At 42.6% G+C, this 20350-nt stretch overlaps 1 protein-coding gene across 1 annotated transcript; it reads right to left on the minus strand.

The window, feature by feature from the left end:
- Positions 1-2628: 2628 nt before the first annotated feature.
- Positions 2629-18827, minus strand: LOC109889056 (fatty-acid amide hydrolase 1). The gene is made up of 15 exons (XM_020480213.2): positions 18512-18827; positions 17990-18103; positions 16791-16931; positions 15510-15643; positions 14975-15181; positions 14725-14765; positions 14300-14424; positions 8759-8884; positions 8414-8511; positions 7800-7899; positions 7396-7439; positions 7255-7294; positions 4270-4378; positions 3819-3964; positions 2629-3352 (listed from the first exon to the last, which is right to left on the minus strand). The coding sequence occupies exons 1-15, from the start codon at positions 18791-18793 to the stop codon at positions 3230-3232; spliced, it is 1830 nt and encodes a 609-aa protein (XP_020335802.1). The 5' UTR covers positions 18794-18827; the 3' UTR covers positions 2629-3229.
- Positions 18828-20350: the final 1523 nt, after the last annotated feature.

Raw genomic sequence — 20350 nt, forward strand, 5'->3', positions numbered from 1 at the left:
AAATGCTTTTCGGCGAAAGCAAACGATGCTATTAACTGAGGATAGCACCTCCACAAACAAAAGAGAGAAAACATTTTCAACCCTCCAGGCGCGACACAGACAAGAGGTTTTTGGCATTGTAAAAGTGCAACCATTCAAAGACTCAATCAAGGACACTCAGTGACAGTTGTGGTTGCTTCATGTGATGTGTTGTCTCTACCTTCTTGCCCTTTGTACCATGTTTTGTGCTGCTAACATGTCATGTTGCTACCATCCTGTGTTTCCTTGTGTTGCTGCCATGCTACATAGTTTTCTTAGGTCTCTCTTTATGTAGTGATGTGTGTTTTGTCCTATATTTTAAATGTGTTTTATTTTTAATCCCAGCCCCCATCCCCGCAGGAGAGCTTTTGTCTTCTGGTAGGCTGTCATTGTAAATAAGAATGTTCTTAGTTAAATAAAAATACATACCCACAAAGCCATGCTCCGTTTCTTTTTATGACATAGGCTTTGGTACAGCTGTCTAATAAGAATTGCCTAGTTGCCTTGTCTGTTCTAACAACTCTCACAGGCAAAGTATAATGATTCAAGTGATTGCTAGTGATGCAAACTATACAAATGTAACATCCTGAGCGTACCAGACATGAAACAACGATACAGACGTAGCTGTGCCATTCAATGTATTATATGAGCGGCACTGGTGCTCCCAAGTCAAAATTACACAGGTCACATTTATAAGTGTGTGTTCCCCCCCAAAAAAAATCGATACATTTTTTGTTTGCTGCACACCTGAGAGTTCCTCAAGGCGCCACTGCACATCGGTTGAAAACCACTGCAATAGAGCATCACCAATACCAACTGATCCTAGACCTGCTACTGGGCCAACTTCTCCTACGGAAGAACCAACAAGACTCCACCAGCGGCGCATAGTAACTCCCAGGTCTGCTAACCTGTTTGAAACAATACTTTCACAATACGGTGTAAGGAGTACGACAAGTTGCAGACTAGCATGCAAAAGCTAAATCCTGCTCTGAAAAGTGGATGAGCCGGCCTGTATCTGCAGGCTTCACTAGCGGCTCCTCAGCTTTGTACGGCCGAGATGCTCTTCTTTCTCCCCGACTTGGATGCTAATCCTGACACGCACTGTCTGCATTTTTGACTGTATGTGTTTAAGCGCATTTACAGAGCATTTATCTCCCCAATGTAAACCAATTTGGCTAAAAGGGCTGCATGCCAAGCATGCCGCCAGAGGGAAGATAGGGAAAACTCTCAAACCTAGCAGATTGTGCAAGAGGTTGCAAGTGATGGTGAGGTAGTGAGAAGAGAGGGAGGGGAGAACGAGAGGAGGGGGGGGGGGGGGTTGATGAACACCTGAAAGCAGCAGAAAAAGGGAAGTGGAACAAACTTTAAAAATAAATAAGTGTCCTCTTGTCCAGAGGGGAAGCTTTTCAACATTGGAATAGTGGCTCTTAAAACCGCTAGAATCTGGATCACGGAATTGTTGAGTCACAGAATCTTAGGAAATCATTCAGAACTCTCGGCTAATCCCGTCACAGAGAGATTTTCAGGCAAATACTTTCAAGAGATCCCAGCCCCTATGCAAGAAGAAGCACAGTGCCTAGGCTGGTGCATTGAAAAAAAGCTCCCTTATGCCACTTGTGCTACTCCATGTACACCTGTGTCAGCTGTTTGGTAATCTCCCCCATTCTGCTCCTCCTCCCTCCACATGCTCCCTCTTCTGATTGGAGAGTAATGGTGGTTGAAATGGACCAAAGTCCTAAAAGCTGCCAATCTCACTCTGATGTCCCTTTGGAAGTGGCTTTCAGGTCTCAGAGGCAGAACTCAGCACTTTGAACATGCAGGAGCCAGGAGTCATGTTGCGACAGACATGACCTGCGAGTCTACGGCACTAGAAAGACCACAGGGCTCCTTCGTCCCTGAAATGGCACATTAAGACAAGAATCATATTAGTTAAGTTGGTGCGATATCGTGTTTTTTGTGGTGTGAATGGGTTGTTATGGCTTTTGAAGTACCCGATTTCATAGCCTGAGGTTTCTGTAAATGAGGTGTTTGGACCTCTAACCACTGGGCCATGACATGAGGACCCTGCTAGATGGTCTGATATGTTGTGTTTTCTTGGTCTGGAGCCAGGTGAAGCCACAGTTGAATGTTGAGCTCTAACTTTTCTCTAACTCTTGTTAGAAAACTCCCCAGTAGTAGTGTCCATATCAGGACAGCCTTAGTCTCAGTCCTGCTGAGATGGACAACATACCTCAGGATTCAGTCTGAGTAAATGCCGTAAAGGTGTTTGTCCAACCATGCCCAGGTTGATCATCAGTACAGGGTTGTTATTAGCAGAATGTGTGGTGTGGTAGCAGGTACTTCTACCTTCGTGAGCATGATAGTAGGGAACCACTACAGGAGCTATATTAAAAAACACACAAGTCATTAACTACAATCAGCTAACATTATTAAAACAATGACATCATCCTGATTACAGTTTGAAGTCAAGCGTTTAAGTAGAACAATTTGAATGTTGAGAGAGAGTGTGTCACTGTAGGTAAGAGACCCGTGTTTGGAAGACACTTGACCTCAACATGATAAATGTGCTCATTCCTAAAGCTTGCACACAAGAACGGCATCACAGAGGGCTATATTAAATAATTGTTTAATTTGAGATACGAAAAACATACATTTACATTTGAGTCATTTAGCAGACACTTATCCAGAGCGACTTACAGTTAGATAGCTAGGTGGGACAACCACATATCACAGCCATAGAAAGGACATTCTTCCTCAATAAAGTAGCTATTAGTAGAGTCAGAGCTAGAAGTCAAACTCATCTTCCTATATAATGATAAATGCATATGTTGATTATAATTGACAAATACCAAGTAATGTCTTACTTCATTAGGGTTTCCTTACATTATAAGTGGGGGGGGGGGGGGGGGGGGGTTTAATCAACTGAGGTAAACATAATTTTTCAATTTCCTTGAGTGTGTAAGAAAAATATTACTTCCCATGTACTTAAATGCCTATTTAAAAGGTCTGGTGCGCTGATAGCAGCCAAGAACGACCCATAGTGTTTCTCAGTGCACTTGGATCAGTCTTCACTCCAATCTGCTTTCTTAGACATTTAGGATTACCTGGGCGAGGGGGCCTACTCAAGTTACCTCGCATCACAAGAACAATGTTATATTGAATTTGTACTACTACAGGTCCCCGTTACCATCTCTCCCTCTCCGTCGACCTCTCATTTCTTATCCTCTCTGACCAGCATCTCAACCTCTCTCATGAATCGAAGACAGAGCTCATCCTGCCAGGGCAGGGCCACACACTGGACGGCCACAGGAAGCCCCTCTCCGTCAGTCACTGCCTGTAGACACACACAGCATGCCAAACACATTAGTCCCAACAAATGATGTGCAGATCAGGGCCCGTACTCATAACTCATTTAATCAGAGTAGGAGTGCTGATCTAGGAAGTTGGCCACAGTCCATCCCTAGTAATCTAAAAGGCTAAACTGATCCTATATCAGCACTCCTTCTCCGAGACACTTTTTGAACATGGGCCCAGTGATCTGATCTCTGCAACACAACAACCAGGACCTCCATCTACTGGTTAAATGTGGAACTGCAGCCTAAGATTCACAGGTTAGTAGGTAAATGAAGACATACATTAATGAACAATTATGAGACCATAGTGTTGTATCATGTGCTTAGGCTACAGGTTGTGCCAGCTGCAATGGGTAGAATGGCCACTTCAAGTCAAGATGTAAATATATTTGGAATGGGCTAAATGTACTGTAAATATTTTAGGAGGAAGAGTTTGTGACGGACTACCTTTTTGTAGAGCTTGTCCCAGAGGTCCCCATAGTTTCCCTTGTAGTGCCTGAGTTCTTCCTCATCCTCTGCTGTAACCGTGGAGACAGGAACCACCCCAGCAGGGAAGTTAAGGAGATTGTAGATAATAGTGTAGGTGAGTGTACCTGGAAAGAGAGAAGGAGAAACAACTTAATCACACCACTATCTTGTTACGCATTGGAAAATATGGCATGATTAAGTCAAAAGAAAAGTCTCAAACCCCCAAAGGTTAAGTAAATCTTTGAGTGACTCCTAAGTAAATTATACAAGTGGCTTTGGACAACAAAATCAACTCTAAGCAAAAACAGTTAACTTCCTATGCTATAAAAGACAAACCTAAACCCCATTTCATAAGGTGTTAATTTGCCACAGAGAGAGGAGAGTACAGACTGGTAAGCTAGCCACAGAGAGAGGAGAGATGGGTACATACTGGTAAGCTGGCCAGGGTAGTTATGGATGTAGGCTGGACCAACCATGGGACACAGCAGCACATCCAGCTCACACCTTCTCCACTCTGCAATCACCTCATGTATGTAGTCCTTAGAGAACAGATAGAGAGCAACATTTCCCTCAGAACATTGACGCTCACAGCCTTCTCACCAAAGCTAGATGTGTTTTCCAGAACAAAAATATAAAACTCAACAATTGCATATATTTTACTGAGTTACAGTTCATATGAGGAAATCAGTCAATTGAAATAAATTCATTAGACCCTAATCTATGGATTTCACACGACTGGGAATACAGATATTCATGTTGGTCTCAGATACCTTAATAAAAAGGTAGGGGCATGGATCAGAAAACCACCATTTGCCTCATGCAGCGCGACATCTCCTTCACATAAGAGTTGATCAGGCTGTTGATTATGGCCTGTGGAATGTTGTCCCACTCCTCTTCAATGGCTGTGCGAAGATGCTGGATATTGGAACACGCTGTCGTACACATCGATCCAGAGCATCCCAAACACACTCAACAGGTGACATGTCTGGTGAATATGCAGGCCATGGAAGAACTGGGACATTTTCAGCTTCCAGGAATTGTGTACAGATCCTTGCGACATGGTGCCGTGCATTAACATGCCGAAACATGATGGGTATGGTGGCGGATGAATGGCACGACAATGGGCCTCAGGACTTCGTCACGGTATTGCTAAGCATTCAAATTGCCATTGATAAAATGCAATTGTGTTCATCGTCCGTAGCTTATGCCTGCCCATACCATAACCCCACTGCCACCATGGAGCACTCTGTTCACATTAGCAAACCACTCGCACACAACGCCATACACGTTGTCTGCAGTTGTGAGGCTGGTTGGAAATACTGCTAAATTCTCTAAAACATTGGAAGCAGCTTATGGTACAGAAATTAACATTATCTGGCAACAGCAACAACTGGTGGATATTTTTGCAGCCAACAGGCCAATTACACGCTTCCTCAAAACTTGAGACATTGGTGGCATTCGTTTGTGTGACAAAACTGCACATTTTACAGTGGCCTTTTATTGGCTAAAGCACAAGGTGCACCTGTGTAATGATCCTGCCGTTTAAATCAGCTTCTTGATATGTCACACCTGTCGGGTGGATGGATTATCTTGGAAAAAGATAAATGCTCACTAATAGGGATGTAAACCAATTTGTGCACGAAGTATATTAGTGCCTAGTTTGAGAAACAGACGCCTCACAAGTCCTCAACTGGCAGCTTCATTAAATAGTACCCGCAAAACACCAGTCTCAACAGTGAAGAGGCGACTCCGGGATGCTGGCCTTCTAGGCAGAGTTCCTCTGTCCAGTGTCTGTGTTATTTTGCCCATCTTTTCTTTTTATTGGCCAGACTGAGATATGGCATTTTCTTTGCAACTATGCCTAGAAGGCCAACACCTCGGAGTCACCCATTCCCTGTTGACGTTGAGACTGATGCTTTGCGGGTACTATTTAATGAAGCTGCCAGCTGATAATGGGCCTCTGTATGCATATGTAGATATTCCATTAAAAAAAATGATTGCCGTTTCCAGCTACAATAGTAATTTACATGATTAACAATGTCAACTATATTTCTGATCAATTTGATGTTATTTAAATGGAAAAAATGTTATTTTCTTTCAAAAACAAGGAAATGTCAATGTGACTTCAAACTTTTGAACAGTAGTGTACATATTACCTCAACTAACCGGTGCCCCCACACATTAACTCTGTACCGGTACCCCCCTGTGTATAGTCTCGCTAGTGTTATTTTATTGCTGCTACTTGTTACTTTTATTTCTTATTCTTATCCGTATTCTTTTTGTGTTGTCTTGGCTGTGTGCTTAGGGTCGTTGTTCTGTTGGAAGGTGAACCTCACCCCAGTCTAAGGTCCTGAGCACTCTTGAGCAAGTTTTCCTCCAGGATCTCTCTGTAGATCTTTCCCTCGATCCTGACTAGTTTCCCAGGCCCTGCCGCTGAAAAACATCCCCACAGCATGACGCTGCCACCATCATGCTTCACCGTAAGAATGGTGCCAGGTTTCCTCCAGATGTGACACTTGACATTCAGGCCAAAGAGTTCAATCTTGGTTTCATCAGACCAGAGAATCTTGATTCTCCCTGACCAAGGCCTTTCTCCCCCGATTGCTCAGTTTGGCCGGGCGGCCAGCTCTAGGATGTCTTGATAGTTCTAAACTTCTTCCATTTAAGAATGGAGGGCATTGTGTTCTTGGGGACCTTCAATTCTGCAGACATTTTTTGGTACCCTTCCCCAGATTTGTGCCTCAACACAATTCTGTATTTGAGCTCTACGGACAATTCCTTCGACCTCATGGCTTGGTTTTATACTTTGACATGCACTTTCAAATGTGGGACGTTATATAGACTGGTGTGAGCCTTTCCAAATCATGTCAAATCAATTGAATTTACCACAGGTGGACTCCAATCAAGTTGTACAAACTTCTCAAGGATGATCAATGGAAACAGGATGCACCTGAGCTCAATTTAAAGTGCCATAGCAAAGGGTCGGAATACTACTAGCAAAAATGTACTTCCGCTTTGTCATTATGGGGTATTGTATGTAGATTAAGGAAAAATAACATTATTTAAACCATTTTAGAATAAGGCTCTAACATAAAGAAATGTGGAAAAAGTTGAGGGGGTCTGAATACTTTCCTGAATGCACTGTATATAACACAAACATAATATTGTCTATGACTTGTTCAATCGAATGCAACATCATTTTTAATAGACAAAGATATCAAGGTGTGAAATAATATTAATATGGCCTATGTAATCAAAACAAAAAATAATAATTGTGCACACGCATGAAATAGTCGCCCACAAAAGCGTTTGCTTCTGCTGCAGCCGTCGCTGTAAAATATAACTCATGGAGCGGTCACTTCGTTGACCTCTAGACTGACATGTGAACCACACTGATTACCAAATGTATACCTACTTCCACATCCGCGTGATGTCTCCACAGATCTTGCACGGAGCTGGTGAAACAGGAAATGGAGTAATTCATTGGTTACTTCTGTATTTCATAAACTCTGTTACTGATAGAAACCTGGAGAACAGGGCTGATCAGACAGCTCACCCAACTCCACGCAGGCTATCCAGAGAGGCAGCGATGCGGGGAAACTGAGGGAGGAAAACGTGTCAGAAATATTCACAGTCGACCAAATTCTCCAGCACTTTAGACCAAATGCAAACTACTCTTAACACCCTTATACCCCTGTTAACTCCTGAGGGCAGGTGCACGTCATTTGGCAGATGTATGACCCCTATGTCTCTATACTGAATTTCCTTAAGCCCCCAGAAACTATTTGGAATTGAAAAATGCCTGTGGAATATAATCAAAACAAAAGCACTGATGCTACATTTTCATTAATTGAATATGAAGAAGAAAGACTCACTCCTCCACAGGAATTACAATGACGCAGAACTGTGAAGGAGTCATTGGGCGGAGGAATGGTTTCTCCAACCTTCCCCATCACTTACTATAGGCTTGAGGAGAATGGAGAGGATTTTCTTCACAGTGCGAGGCAGACTGTAGGGGATAATCTGATCCCTGAGACACGGGTCAACAGGCCCCCCTTTCCTGAAAAAAAACACACAAAAACAGGGATTCTTTCATTGACAACATATTTTAGTGTACTGGATAGTTCATTTCACTCCCAGGGACGTTCATTGGGGTAGTTTTGCTAAACTCGTTGGGATTACTAGGATTACTCATGTTCATTAGGCCCAAAATGGAAGTAAACAGGTTGAAACAGGGAACAATACATTTTTTATTTAACTAGGTAAGTCGGTTAAGAACAGATTCCTATTTACAATGACGGCCTACACCGGCCAAACCCGGACGATGCTGGGCCAATTGGGCTCCGCCCTATGGGACTACCAATCACGGACGGTTGTGATACAGCCTGGATTCAAACCAGAGTGTCTGTAGTGACGCCTCAAGCACTGAGACGCAGTGCCTTAGACCGCTGCGCTACTCCGGAGCCAACCAATATGGACTTGTCTAATGAGAAACACACATTTTTGTTTTTCCGTTTCTAAATATTTTGCTACGGTGTGCCTTACTGAACACAACCCAGGGAAATTTGACTTACAGGTGGCTAAGCAAGGTAGTGCATCCGTCGCCTAAGAGACCCCTGACAACCAGCTCATGCATGGCATAGACCAGCCTTGGGGGACTGAAGGAAACCAACTAGAGAGAGAGGGAGCGAGAGAGATGTGGGGGGGGGGGGAAATAGCACAAAAGATGGAGGGGTGGAAGGAGAGAAAGGAATGCAATTTGCAATTACATATCATTACAGTCATGGCTCAAACTAATTATGCTTATTTTTATGTTTCTGTCATTCAGCAGTCCAAGTCAACACTGTCTGATAAGTGTTCAACCAAGCTCTGATCTGGATTATCACAAATAGATCAGACTGGGGCTGAGGGGTACTCACCGTGTGCCCTGCTTTCTCCAGCAGGGCCTTGGTCTCCCTCAGGGCTCGGCCCATGCTTGGAGAGGGCATAGCATAGCCGTCATTCTCATAGTAACCGATCCTCAGGGGCTTGGAGCTCTGGTATACCTGGAGGAGAACAGAGGAAGAACATTGATAGCAGATGGAAAATCTTTCTCAAAATATAATAGTAATATAGACTGATTAGAAATATAATAGTAATATTTACTGAACAAAAATATAATAGTAATATATACTATATAAACGCAACATGTAAAGTGCTGGTCCCATGTTTCATGTGCTAAAATAAAAGATAACAGAAATGTTCCATAAGCACCAAACAAAAGTTGTGCACAAATTAGTTTACATTCCTGTAATTAACATTTCTCCTTTGCCAAGATAATACATCCACCTGACAGGTGTGGCAAAACAAGGTGATTAAACAGCATGATAATTACACAGGTGAACCTTGTGCTGAGAACAAAAGGACAAAATGTGCAGTTGTCACACATAGGGCTGGGGGGGGGGGGGGGGGGGGTCACGAAATTGTCACCCGGTGATTGTCGAGCAAATAAGTGTCGGTCTCACTGTAATTGACGGTTAATTAGCAAACACATTTAACATATCCTGGCTTCCATACATCCATCCATTATTTTAGACAGGTCTAAAGAAGCATGATGTGAAGAAAATATAGTCTACCTCAGAAGAACAGAATGGCATACAGTGAGTTGTCCTTATGTTTGGTCCTGATCTAGCTATGGGCTAACACTAGTTCATTTAGCAGACAAGATTTGCTTAGTATTCCGTGGCATTATTTTATTTAATGAAGAATACAAGTGAACAAAGCTGAATAAAATAGAAAGGATATTTTCTCAAAACGATGGAGTGCACTCATGCGGTTAACAAAGAAATAGGTACTCCTATATGCTTCATTTAGGGTTTGTTCTACAAATGTTGTTTGGATTTTTAATACATTGTAAGGCTGCATGATGCTACTCCAACGATAATGATTTGAGAAAAAATAAAAATGCTTAAAAGGGCATATGAGCTCTGCTTTGTTTTTTGCAGGCTGTGCACACTGTCTCTCATTCACAATTTGAGAAGCACTTGATAATGCCTCAAATTTCCCAGTGGCATCCCCTTTGTGTGGCCATAATACACCCCTCAAATATATTTTTGCAGCCCTTCTCCCTAAATGCTGCCTGCTCCGAAGCACCTCTCATCTCACTCACACGATCAGGTGTTTCTCACAGGCTACAAGTGAAGACAGACACATCAGGGAGGCAACTGCGTCCATCCTTATCCAATTCCAAGGTGCATATTGAAGATATTGGAAGAACTGTCCACATTTACTTTTCGTCAGCCAACAAGACGAGTAGGCCTAACGAACAGCAGAAGCACTAGCCTATGTCAATCTACTATCCCCCATGCTACAAAAGTCGACCTAAGACCTAAAGTCGAAGCTAAGATATGCATATTATTAGTAGATTTTCTAAAACTGTTTGAATTATGTCTGTGAGTATAACCGAACTCATATGGCAGGCAAAAACCTGAGAAAAAAATCCAACCAGGAAGTGGTAAATCTGAGGTTTGTAGTTTTTCAACTCTTTGCCTATCCAAGATAGTGTAAATTTGGTCGGATTGCACTTCCTAATGCTTCCACTAGATGTCAACAGTCTTTAGAACCTTGTTTCAGGCTTCTACTGTGAAGGAGGAGAGAATAAGAGCTGTTTGACTAAGAGGTCTGGCAGAAGGTCATGAGCTCAGTCTCACTTTTCTGGTTTAAGCATTCAACTTTCAAATAACTCTTTGTTGACTGTTGCTGGGTGCTATGGTCCGCCATCAGCACCAGCCTGTTAAAGACCTGGAGAATAAACCCTCCTCCTCACAGCTGCTTCTCCCTCTTTTTCCCCTACCCCGCTACAAAGTTTAACCCTGCAGGCAGTCACTGAGTCCGAGGTGCTAAAGGAGCTCCTGAAACTTGACCCCAAAAAAACATTTGGGTCAGATGGTTTAGACTATTTCTTCTTTAAGGTTGCTGCCCCTATCATCGACTAGCCTGTCTCCTTTCTGGGGAGGTTCCTATTGCTTGGAAGGCAGCCACCATTCATCATTTATTTAAAGGGTGAGATCAAGCTGATCCAAAATTTTATAGGCCTATCTATTTTGCCCTGTTTATCAAAAGTGGTGGAAAAACTTGTCAATCAACTGACTGGCTTTCTTGATGTCTATAATATTCTCTCTGGTATGCAATCTGGTTTCCGCTAAGGTTATGGATGTGTCACTGCAACCTTAAAAGGTCCTCAATTATGTCACCACCGCACTTGATTCTAAGCAATGTTGTGATACTATTTTTATTGACTTGGCCAAAGCTTTTGATACGGTAGACCCTGCCATTCTTGTGGGCCGGCTAAGGAGTACTGGTGTCTCTGAGGGGTCTTTGCCCTGGTTTGCTAACTACTTCTCAGAGTGCAGTGTATAAAGTCAGAAAATCTGCTGTCTCAGCCACTGCCTGTCACCAAGGGTGTACCCCAAGTTTCAATCCTAGGCCCCACACTCAATTTACATCAACAACATAGCTCAGGCAGTAGGAAACTCTCACCCATTTATTTGCAGATTATACAGTCTTATACTCAGCAGGCTCCTCCCCGGATTTTGTGTTAAATGCTCTACAACAAAGCTTTCTTAGTGTCCAACAAGCTCTCTACTTAACCGTGTTCTGAACACCTCCAAAACAAAGGTCATGTGGTTTGATAAGAAGAATGCCCCCATCTAATTACTACAGCCGAGGGGTCAGAGCTTGAGGTAGTCACCTCATACAAGTACTTGGGAGTATGGCTAGACGATACACTGTCCTTCTCTCAGCACATATCAAAGCTGCATGCGAGAGTTAAATCTAGACTTGGTTTCCTCTATCATAATGGCTCCTCTTTCACCCCAGCTGCCGAACTAACCCTGATCCAGATGACCATCCTACCCATGTTAGATTACGGAGACATAATTTATAGATCGGCAGTTAAAGGTGCATTCGAACAAAGAGATGTTCTTTACCATTTGGTCATCAGATTTGCCACCAATGCTCCTAGGACACATCACTGCACACTATACTCCTCATCTCTGTATACCTGTCACAATACCCACTGGTTGATGCTTATATATATTAAACCCTCTTAGGCCTCACTCCCCCCTATCTGAGATACAGTTGAAGTCAGAAGTTTTACATACACTAAGTTGACTGTGCCTTTAAACAGCTTGGAAAATTCCAGAAAATGGTGTCATGGCTTTAGAAGCTTCTGATAGGCTAATTGACATCTGAGTCAATTGGAGGTGAACCTGTGGATGTATTTCAAGGCCAACCTTCAAAGGCAGTGCCTCTTTGCTTGACATCATGGGAAAATTAAAAGAAATCAGCCAAGACCTTGTAGAAGTCTGGGTCTTCCTTGGGAGCATTTTCCAAACGCCTGAAGGTACCACATTCATCTGTACAAACAATACTACGCAAGTATAAACACCATGGGACCACGCAGCCGTCATACCGCTCAGGAAGGAGACGCATTCTGTCTCCTAGAGATGAACACACTTCGGTGCGAAAAAGTCCAAATCAATCCCAGGACAACAGCAAAGGACCTTGTGAAGATGCTGGAGGAAACAGGTACAAAAGTATCTATATCCACAGTAAAACAAATCTTATATCAGCATAACCTGAAAGGCCTCTCAGCAAGGAAGAAGCCACTCTTCCAAAACCACCATAAAAAAAGCCAGACTACGGTTTGCAACTGCACATGGGGACAAAGATCATACTTTTTGGAGAAATGTCCTCTGGTCTGATGAAACAAAAATAGAACTGTTTGGCCATAATGACCATCGTTATGTTTGGAGGAAAAAGGGGGAGGCTTGCAAGCCGAAGTACACCATCCCAACCGTAAAGCACAGGGGTGGCAGCATCATGTTGTGGGGGTGCTTTGCTGCAGGAGGGACTGGTACAATTCACAAAATAGATGGCATCATGAGGTAGGAAAGTTATGTGGATATGTTGAAGCAGCATCTCAAGACATCAGTCAGGAAGTTAAAGCTTGGTCGCAAATAGGTCTTCCAAATGGTCAATGACCAAGTATACTTCCAAAGTTTTGGAACAATTGTTTAAGGACAAAGTCAAGATATTGGAGTGGCCATCACAAAGCCCTGACCTCAATCTTATAGAAAATGTGTGGGCAGAACTGAAAAAGCGTGTGCGAGCGAGGAGGCCTACAAACCTGACTCAGTTACACCAGCTCTGTCAGGAGGAATGGGCCAGAATTCACCCAACTTAATGTGGGAAGCTTGTGGAAGGCTCACCAAAACATTTTACCCAAGTTAAACAATTTAAAGGCAATGCTACTGATTGAGTGTATGTAAACTTCTGACCCACTGGGAATGTGAGGAAAGAAATAAAAGTTTATATAAATCACTATTATTATTCTGACATTTCACATTCTTAAAATAAAGTGGTGATCCTAACTGACCTAAGACAGGGATTTTTTACTCTGATTAAATGTCAGGAATTGTGAAAAACTGAGTTTAAATGTATTCGGCTAAGGTGTATGTAAATTTCCGACTTCAACTGTATCTACTGCAGTCCTCATCCTCCACATACAACACCCATTCTCCAGTCCCTTTCTGCTAAAGGTCCCCAAAGCACACATATCCCTGGGTCGCTCCTCTTTTCAGTTCACTGCAGCTAGCGACTGGAATGAGCTGCAACAAACACTCAAACTGGACAGTTTTATCTCAATCTCTTCATTCAAAGACTCAATCATGGACACTTACTAAGTTGTGGCTGCTTTGTGTGATGTATTGTTGTGTCTACCTTCTTGCCCTTTGTGCTGTTGTCTGTGCCCAATAATGTTTGTACCATGTTTTGTGCTGCTACCATGTTGTTGTCGTGTTGTGTTGCTACCATGCTGTGTTGTCATGTGTTGCTGCCTTAGGTCTCTCTTTATGTAGTGTTGTCTCTTGTTGTGATGTGTATTTTGTCCTAAAAAAAATATATATATATTTTAGGACAAAATACACATACATATATATATATATATATATATATATATATTTTTTTTTATCCCAGCCCCCATCCCCGCGGGAGGCCTTTCGGTAGGCGGTCATTGTAAATTAAAAAATAAAAATGTCTTAACTGACTTGCCTAGTTAAATACAGGTTAAATAAAACTTGTTTTTTTTTGGTACATGGGAATTTAACTGCAAAAGGTAGTTATGTGCACTACGTCACCACACACAGCCTTTTATCCACAAGTCATTTTTGATGTAAACAAATCCCTGGTGGGGAAAATGGTTTGTTTTTATACAGATTTTATATGATTCACATGAAAATCTGTCACCAATTGGATGGAAACCTAGCTAATGATACGTATTCTATGATAAGAGAAACTTCACCCTGGAGTCTAAGTACAGATCATCTCCCACAATCTTCACCATTAGTGGGGGAAATGCAAAACTGACCCAAGACCAGCATCTGGGGGGGGGCAACTTCTCCCTATGATAGAGAACCCACCTGTTGGTTGAATGGGATGGGTGGTACCGTGGGGTCCAGTCTGAACATGTGGTCACAGAGCAGAGCCTGCATACAGAGAGCCAGGCTGTCTACGTCTCTTGCCATGGGCCCAAGGGACGACAGCACTGGAACAAGCACAACACAAAGAACTTGTGTTATCGTGACAGTGGAAAGTCAGTCACTAAAAGCTAACAAAACCATTAGTTACCATGTCGTTACTATACCAGAGTTACTGTGTATATATAGTATTAAGCAACCTTTTGAAATAATTACTATGTTCCACAGAATCAAAGCAGTGCTCACTTTTCTTTTGAAAATGCTTTTTTTGTAGACCTTATGAAGGACTGACAGAAGGGTCAAGTAAAATGTTATCCATTTATTTACTATGCATGAGCAGGGATAAAAGTTACATATTTGAGCCGTACCGGACTTTTGGCCCCGGATACAGGAGCTAGCACCTCGCAAACTAAAAAAAACAAAAGGAACAAAGAAAGTCAGTCAATATCTAACCAAGCCTGGGAGTCTTGTGACGTACTCTTTCTTTGAACTGTGCTCAAGGTTATGAGCATTGTAAATGATAACATGTTAGGCTGAGTCACCATGAGGCACACAGTTTCACTAACACACACTGACAGACATACTAAGAGTAACAGACCCAATAACACACCCACCCACCTCAGCCTGTTGGCCGTGGGCTTGAAGCCACAGATGCCACAGAAGGATGATGGGATGCGGATGCTGCCCCCGATGTCGGACCCTAAGCCCAGAACCGAGCCCCCTCCTCCGATCAGCGCCCCTTCCCCACCAGACGAGCCCCCTGATGTCTTCTGGGGGTTGTGGGGGTTCAGAGTCAGCCCATAGATAGGGTTACCACAGTCAAAGCTGGAAATGAGGACAATAAACATATTTTTAGGACATATTTAAAGGACTGCTTGCTAACATGACACATGGTATGACCAACCAGCTTTACTCTGGGTGCGGACTAGCCTGGTCTTAGGGCTTCGACGAGGACCACGTCCATACATTCCTCAATCACATTACTCAAGTCAAAGCTCTTGCACTAAATTACATGGCTTACGTCTCACCTACTACAGTGTGTCAATGTAGTTCAAGTGTATGTGGCGATCAGTCACCATTTGACATTGTTTGGTATCCAAATAATATTCTGAAACTCATTTGTTGCATTCACAAGTCTAAAATAACTATATACTTTTGCAGGCCTTGGGGCACGTTTGTCTTGACGAAGGGAATGGCGCCTTGTCTCTTCAGCACTTCAACTAGCACACTGTCCCCTGTGGCAGGCAGGTCCAATTTACAGATTACGCCACACGTAGAGTCATGACCCTAAACACAAAAACAAGAGGAAAAACTAAAACAAGGAAATCATTCATGTAAAAATATATTATTTCAGTAGACGTGCACATCTCTGAACCATGTTACCGTAGGGCTATTGTCACGCGAGATTCAACTATACTGAACAAAAATATTAACGCAACATGAAACAATTTCAATGATTTTACTGAGTTACAGTTCATTTAAGGAAATCAGTCAATTTAATTAAATTAATTAGGCCCTAATCTATGGATTTCACATGACTGGGAAGGGGCGCAGGGAGGACATAGGCCCACCCAATGGGGAGCCAGGCACAGCCAATCAGAATGAGTTTTTCCCTACAAAAGGCTTTATTACAGACAGAAATACTCCTCAGTTTCATCAGCTGTCCAGGTGGCTGGTCTCAGATGATCCCGCAGGTGAAGAAGCCGGATGTGGAGGTCCTTGGCTGGTGTGGTTACATGTGGTCTGCGGTTGTGAGGCCGGTTGGACGTCCTGACAAATTCTCTAAAATGACGTTGGAGGCGGCTTATGGTAGAGAAATTAACATTAAATTCTCTGACAACAACTCTGGTGGACATTCCTGCAGTCAGCATGCCAAATACACCTTCCCTCAAAGCATCTGTGGCCTTGTGTTATGTGACAACTGCACATTTTAGAATACCCTTTTGTCCCCAGCACAAGGTGCACCTGTGTAATGATCATGCTGTTAAATCAGCTTCTTGATAGGCCACACCTGTCAGGTGGATGGATTATTTTGGCATAAAATAAATGTTCACTAACAGGGATGTAAACAAATTTGTACACAAACTGAGAGAAATTTGCGTTTTGTGCATATGGAAAATGTATGCAATATCTTATTTCAGCTCATGAAACATGGCACCAACACTTTACATGTTGCATTTATATATTTTTTCAGTATAGAAGCACAATCTCTGAACCCAGATCCATGTTACCAGTTGGGCTTATGTCATGAGTCAACTAGAAGCAAACAAACATACGTTACAGACAGGCCTACTGTGGAGCAGCTTCCTGCACACAGATTAAGCCTCGTCCTAAAAAGCATACTCTATGGAGAATCTCCATTTAAAAGTGTTTTAGTCCAGGACTAGGCCTAGGTACAGGGGAAAAGGGCAATGAAACACCTAATCAACACTACCTTGTATCCAATATTTTCCTTGATGCTGACAGGGACCCCATAAAGGAGACCATCCTTGTGAGAGTCAACATCCTCCAGCTGATCCCAACTTTCCAGCAGGACCTCAGTGCAACAGTTCAGTCTCCTATTCACCTCCAAGGTCTGTGGGGAAACAGCAGGGGATAAATCAATGGGACTGCTTTGGTAGATTGATAGGCCTAGTAGCATGGTCCCAGATCTGTTTGTGTTGTCAACTCCTATGGTCATGGTAACAAGAGCACAAACAGATCCCAAACAGATCTGGGACCAGGCTAGATTGATTACCACACCCCACAATAAATGTTGCCTAATAGGTGATAGGCCTTCAATACAACAACATGCATTGTTTTATACAATACAGCAGCAATTGTTTTGTAAACACTGCACAAATGATCCAGGCATGTCATCATACACTATGTACAAAACATTAAGGACACCTGATCTGTCCATGACAGACTGACCAGGTGAAAGCTATGATCCCTTATTGATGTCCCTTGTTAAATCCACTTCAATCAGTGTAGATAAAGGGGAGGAGACAGTTTAACAAAGGATTTTTAAGCATAGAGACAATTGATACATGGATTGTGTATGTGTGCCATTCAAAGGGTGAATGGGCAAGACAAAATATTTAAGTGCCTTTGAATGGGTATGGTAGTAGGTACCAGGCAAACCAGTTTGTGTCCAGAACTGCAACGCTGCTGGGGCTTTCACAATCAACAGTTTCCAATGTGTATCAAGAAAGGTCCCCCACCCAAAGGACATCCAGCCAACATGGGCCAGCATCCCTGCGGAACACTTTTGACACATTGTAGAGTCCATGCCCTGACAAAGAGGCTGTTCTGAGTGCAAAAGGGGGTACAACTCGACTTTAGGAAGGTGTTCCTAATGTTTTGTACGCTCAGTGTAAACATATAGACCTTCAAGGCTGTCGGCTGTGACAATCGATTTAAATCCATTAAAAAGTCAGTTAATGGTTTGCAGAAAACATTACAGGAGTAGGATATGACCCGGCAAAGATCACCGACTTAGGGAACAAAACTAGATCACCAATGCTTGCAATGAAAACAAAACTATGGGGGGAAAAAATGATGCAGTCCACAAAAATCCACAACATGCACATTAGAAATAGCTGGTATAAGCTATATGTGAATACTGGGGGTGTTGATTGGATTGTGCATTACCTTTTCCATGTATGAGTGGAACACAGCTTGTGGAGTTAGTGTTCCGTCCTTCAGTTGTTTGGACAGCTCAGCCAGGGACAGTGAGAGGATGAGAGAGGTGTCTGTTTCAGGGTGCTGACATGGGATTTAAAGAAGGAGAGTATGAACATTGGGTAGGCCTATACCACCAGATGTCTCTAAATACACTTTCTGAAAATAAAAATGAAATGTCATGTTATCTCAGTCAGTGGGCTAGTCGTGTAGGGGGTCCTCTGAATACCCCCTACTCCTCTTTTCACTTGCTGCATGCATGGCTAAGTGAAAACTGGTTTGAACTTGGAGTGAGTTTGACATGAAATTGATCAGTTGTGATCTAGTACTAGAGTGTCTGACAGCAAGTTCGAGTCACAGCTGTGTCTGACTAATCAGCCGTGTTGAATGTTCATTCGTTGTTAGCTAGCTTTCGCTTAGCCTATTCATAGAGGCAGAATCCACCCTCGGGTTCTCGAGAGCAAATTTTTGCGAAACTAAAGTCAAATTTACCGACTCGTTGAACTGACAGACAGCATGCTCTGCTCGTTGCAGCGACTTTTCTCTTCGCACTTTTGCCTTCTGAATTTTCTTCCACGACTGTTGGTGTCCGAACCATTTCAACAAAAGGACCAAGGCACTTGCACTGCATGCAGTGACTGTCAGAATCACTGTCCATTTCGGCTTCGCTCCAAAAATAAGTTGTTTATAGTTATCCATTCGGTCCATGACGCCTTTGTTAAAGCTATCCACCTTGGACAACAGACTTTCTAAACTAATGTGGGAACGTTCCATGTATCATAAATATATATGGTGTGTGATTGCGGCCCGCAATTCGGGGCGTTCCTTACATGTAGTTTATTCATGCATCTACAGAAACGCCCCCTATCGAGCATCCCATTGGTTCTGAGCACGCCATCTTCCAACTTGTGTGATACTTGATATTCGGGATTTCCCCTGATTGTCTATGCGATTAAAATGTGTGTCAAAAGGGAAATAAAACTATTATCTGAGTGTTTCCAGTGGCGAAAGACATTGTCTACCGGAGTCCTAGCTAGCTAACAAGTTAGTAGTGTCCTTCGCTCCGGGCTGCCGATCACCTGCCCTCGTGGTTAACAGAACTGCAGGAAAGAAGTACACTGTCTACGGGTGTGCTAGGTATCGTTAGCTACCGAGGTAAAGCTAGTTGTCCCAGAATCATCAAGCTAGATATGATGTATTCTATAAATGTCTACCATACTTTTACGAACTTTGTTTTGAGTAGAAATGCCAGTGTTGACTTGATAGAAATACATAAAATCTATCAAATGCCATTTTAAAGCGGTATAAATCAATAACTAATTCACTGTTTGTCACAGAAACATCAAACTAGGTATGATTTATTCTATACATGTACAAAATCTGTTTTGATTTGATAGAGGGCATGTAGTACGTCTAGAGGGCGTGTGGTCAAAGTTCTAATGAGTCTGTTATACCCTATTAGAAGGGACCCGGCAGAAGATTCTGCATCTTCATTCATATTAAATTAGATTACAGGAAGAAACTACGGGATGAAGGGGTCAGGCCTGACTAACAAAGAAGACAGGTGGATGGATCAAGAGAACCAAGAGGATCAACATGGACATTCCACGGCGGAGATAGGGAAAACTAAGAGTGAACCATAACATACATTTTTACTGTATATATATGTAAAAATGTATATATATTAGCATGGGTAATGAAAGATATCAGAATATCAAAAAATCACTAATATAAGAAGTACATGTTTGATTATGATTTGCCTCTGAACTGTATGTGAACACCTCTGCAATCTACTGGCGCTAACCATTAAAACTAGGACTTCAACCAGGCTCTACACTCAGTTGCCACTTTATTAGGTTCACCACCCTGATTCACAAAAATAAATTGCTCCTACATACAGCAAGTCCAGCGGTCTTGGCTTACTAGGCACTAAAGCATGCGGAGAAGTATTCAGGTATTCTGTTACTGTTTGTAGGAACTTTAGAACGTGCAAAATGACAACACAGTCTGTGATGGTCTACAAAACTGTTTTTTTAAATTATAATTCCAACACTCAGCTTTTACTGACTGTAATAAACTCCAACTGGACTTAAGAACTTGAACAGTCTATCTCCTTCCCCAGTTTCATCAACAGTTTTGAATTCACGCTGTTCCAGATGCAAAGGGGGGTTGTACCTAATAAAATGACCACTATCTATAGACTTTCCAGAATGTGTTCTGGGAATACCCGGGGTTATTAGTTGGCTGTAAGTGTTGAACAGTTGAATCCATTACCTCAAGGGAAAAAGACTGAAAAAGGAAATACTGATCATGGAAAATACATTTTGGGAG

Source organism: Oncorhynchus kisutch, linkage group LG4, assembly GCF_002021735.2.
Source record: "Oncorhynchus kisutch isolate 150728-3 linkage group LG4, Okis_V2, whole genome shotgun sequence".
Lineage (NCBI taxonomy): Eukaryota > Metazoa > Chordata > Actinopteri > Salmoniformes > Salmonidae > Oncorhynchus > Oncorhynchus kisutch.